Source organism: Austrofundulus limnaeus, unplaced genomic scaffold (assembly GCF_001266775.1).
Source record: "Austrofundulus limnaeus strain Quisiro unplaced genomic scaffold, Austrofundulus_limnaeus-1.0 Scaffold2672, whole genome shotgun sequence".
NCBI lineage: Eukaryota > Metazoa > Chordata > Actinopteri > Cyprinodontiformes > Rivulidae > Austrofundulus > Austrofundulus limnaeus.
Genome location: NW_013955074.1, coordinates 12,651 through 14,269, shown reverse-complemented (window position 1 = coordinate 14,269; position 1,619 = coordinate 12,651). Strand labels below are relative to the sequence as shown.

At 42.7% G+C, this 1,619-nt stretch overlaps 1 protein-coding gene across 1 annotated transcript in view; it reads right to left on the bottom strand.

Annotated features, from left to right (window-relative positions):
• LOC106511314 (serine incorporator 2) overlaps positions 1-1,619 on the bottom strand; it is a gene marked incomplete in the record, with an annotated part of 25,354 nt that overhangs the window by 13,680 nt on the left and 10,055 nt on the right. Inside the window, 4 exon segments of the mRNA XM_014000065.1 lie at positions 166-278; positions 356-435; positions 800-987; positions 1,123-1,284. Coding sequence (XP_013855519.1) covers positions 166-278; positions 356-435; positions 800-987; positions 1,123-1,284 — 543 coding nt within the window.

Sequence of the window (1,619 nt, the reverse complement as noted above, 5' to 3'; positions counted from 1 at the left end):
TTATTATTATTATCATATTAGAATCTTGTGAAAAGGTTCAAAATGTATGGCACCTGGTACCACACTCTAATCAGCTAATTAACTCAAACCACCTGCAAAGGCCTTTAAATGGTCTTTCAGTCTAGTTCTATAGGCTACACAATCATGGGGAAGACTGCTGACTTNGTTCTCTGCCTTCTCCAGCCAGGACTGGTTCCAGGAATGAGCAAAGTCCACCAGCAGGATGAGCTGGATGATGATGAAGATGAAGGATCCCACCACACCAAAGTAATACCACACTGAGGACAGGCAGCAGACAGCTCTGGATGAGTTAAATCAGTGGGTAGGCACCGCCTCACTTCCCAACACTTCATACCTGTATTAAAGGTGCCGTCTGGAATGAAGAACGCTCCCACAGTTATACCAACCAGCGCCAGAAACTTGAAGAACCAGAATCTGAAACAACCAAGTCATCTTAGTCTTTAAAGAATAAAAACCAAATCCTAATATTAAAAGGAATAATTTGTGTACACCAACTTTCATGCCACACTACTACAATAAGAACACATTTATGATTAGAAATAATAAAGTTACAGAGATTTTGGGTGAAACATTAAAAATAAAGTTCCACACAATAACAAGGTGGCACACTCAGAGCAACACYCAGCTGAGAGTCAAACTTTAGCTCTTCTGTAAAAGGGAGCTTTAGCCATTTTTATGTTTGTTCATGTTGAACTGGACCAAGTCAAAAGGTGAATTTTTTGAAGATCCAATGATTAATTTCTGAAAGTTGAAGTGAAACCGAGCCCACTGTACCAACCCGTTCTGCAGGGCAGCTCGCGGGTCCTTGCTGCTGCGCACTCTGATCATGATGATGGAGAAGAGGAAGAAGAAGCAGGCCATGGCGAAGCACATGCGATAAACGGACTTATAGCCCACCATGACATCACAGTTGACATGGTTCTGTATGCCAGGTATACTGCTGCCACCCACACAGAAACCTGGGATCTGATCATGTGACAGGACACTGGTGAGATCACTGACCTGAGTCAACAACACTTGTGAACAATAAACCCATTTATCCACCACTATAACTTTACTTTACTTTGAAATGAACTGACAAGACCAGACGAGACAATGTACCTTCTTCAGATGTTCCTCCATTCCTGGGAGGATCATGATGATGGACACCAGAGTTCCCAGCACCAGCAGGAAGGAGAAGGCCAGCCGGCTGATGGTGGAGTTGTATGTGGAGGGGCAGCATGAGGACAGGAGGCAGGAGGCGGAGCCACACAGACAGGASGCCTGCAGGAGGGATGAAGAGTTAAACAGAGCAGAGGACGTTCAGATCAGCTGCTCACATTAAAATTGGGAAAATAAACCAAACTACAAACATCTGACTTTCTGTGAAAAGGCAACGTGAACAACTGAATGAATGAATGAATGAATGAATGAATGAATGAATGAATGAATGAATGAATGAATGATGACATTTTTGGAGGAAGCTAAAACTGAATTAGCAAGAGTTCAAATGAGCAGGAAAGCGGCTCATGGGTAAAACCAGCAAACAGAAGCTAAATGTGAGCCATCATATCGAAATGAGGATTAAGTCAAATTTGGTCAAAATGACCTAATTACAT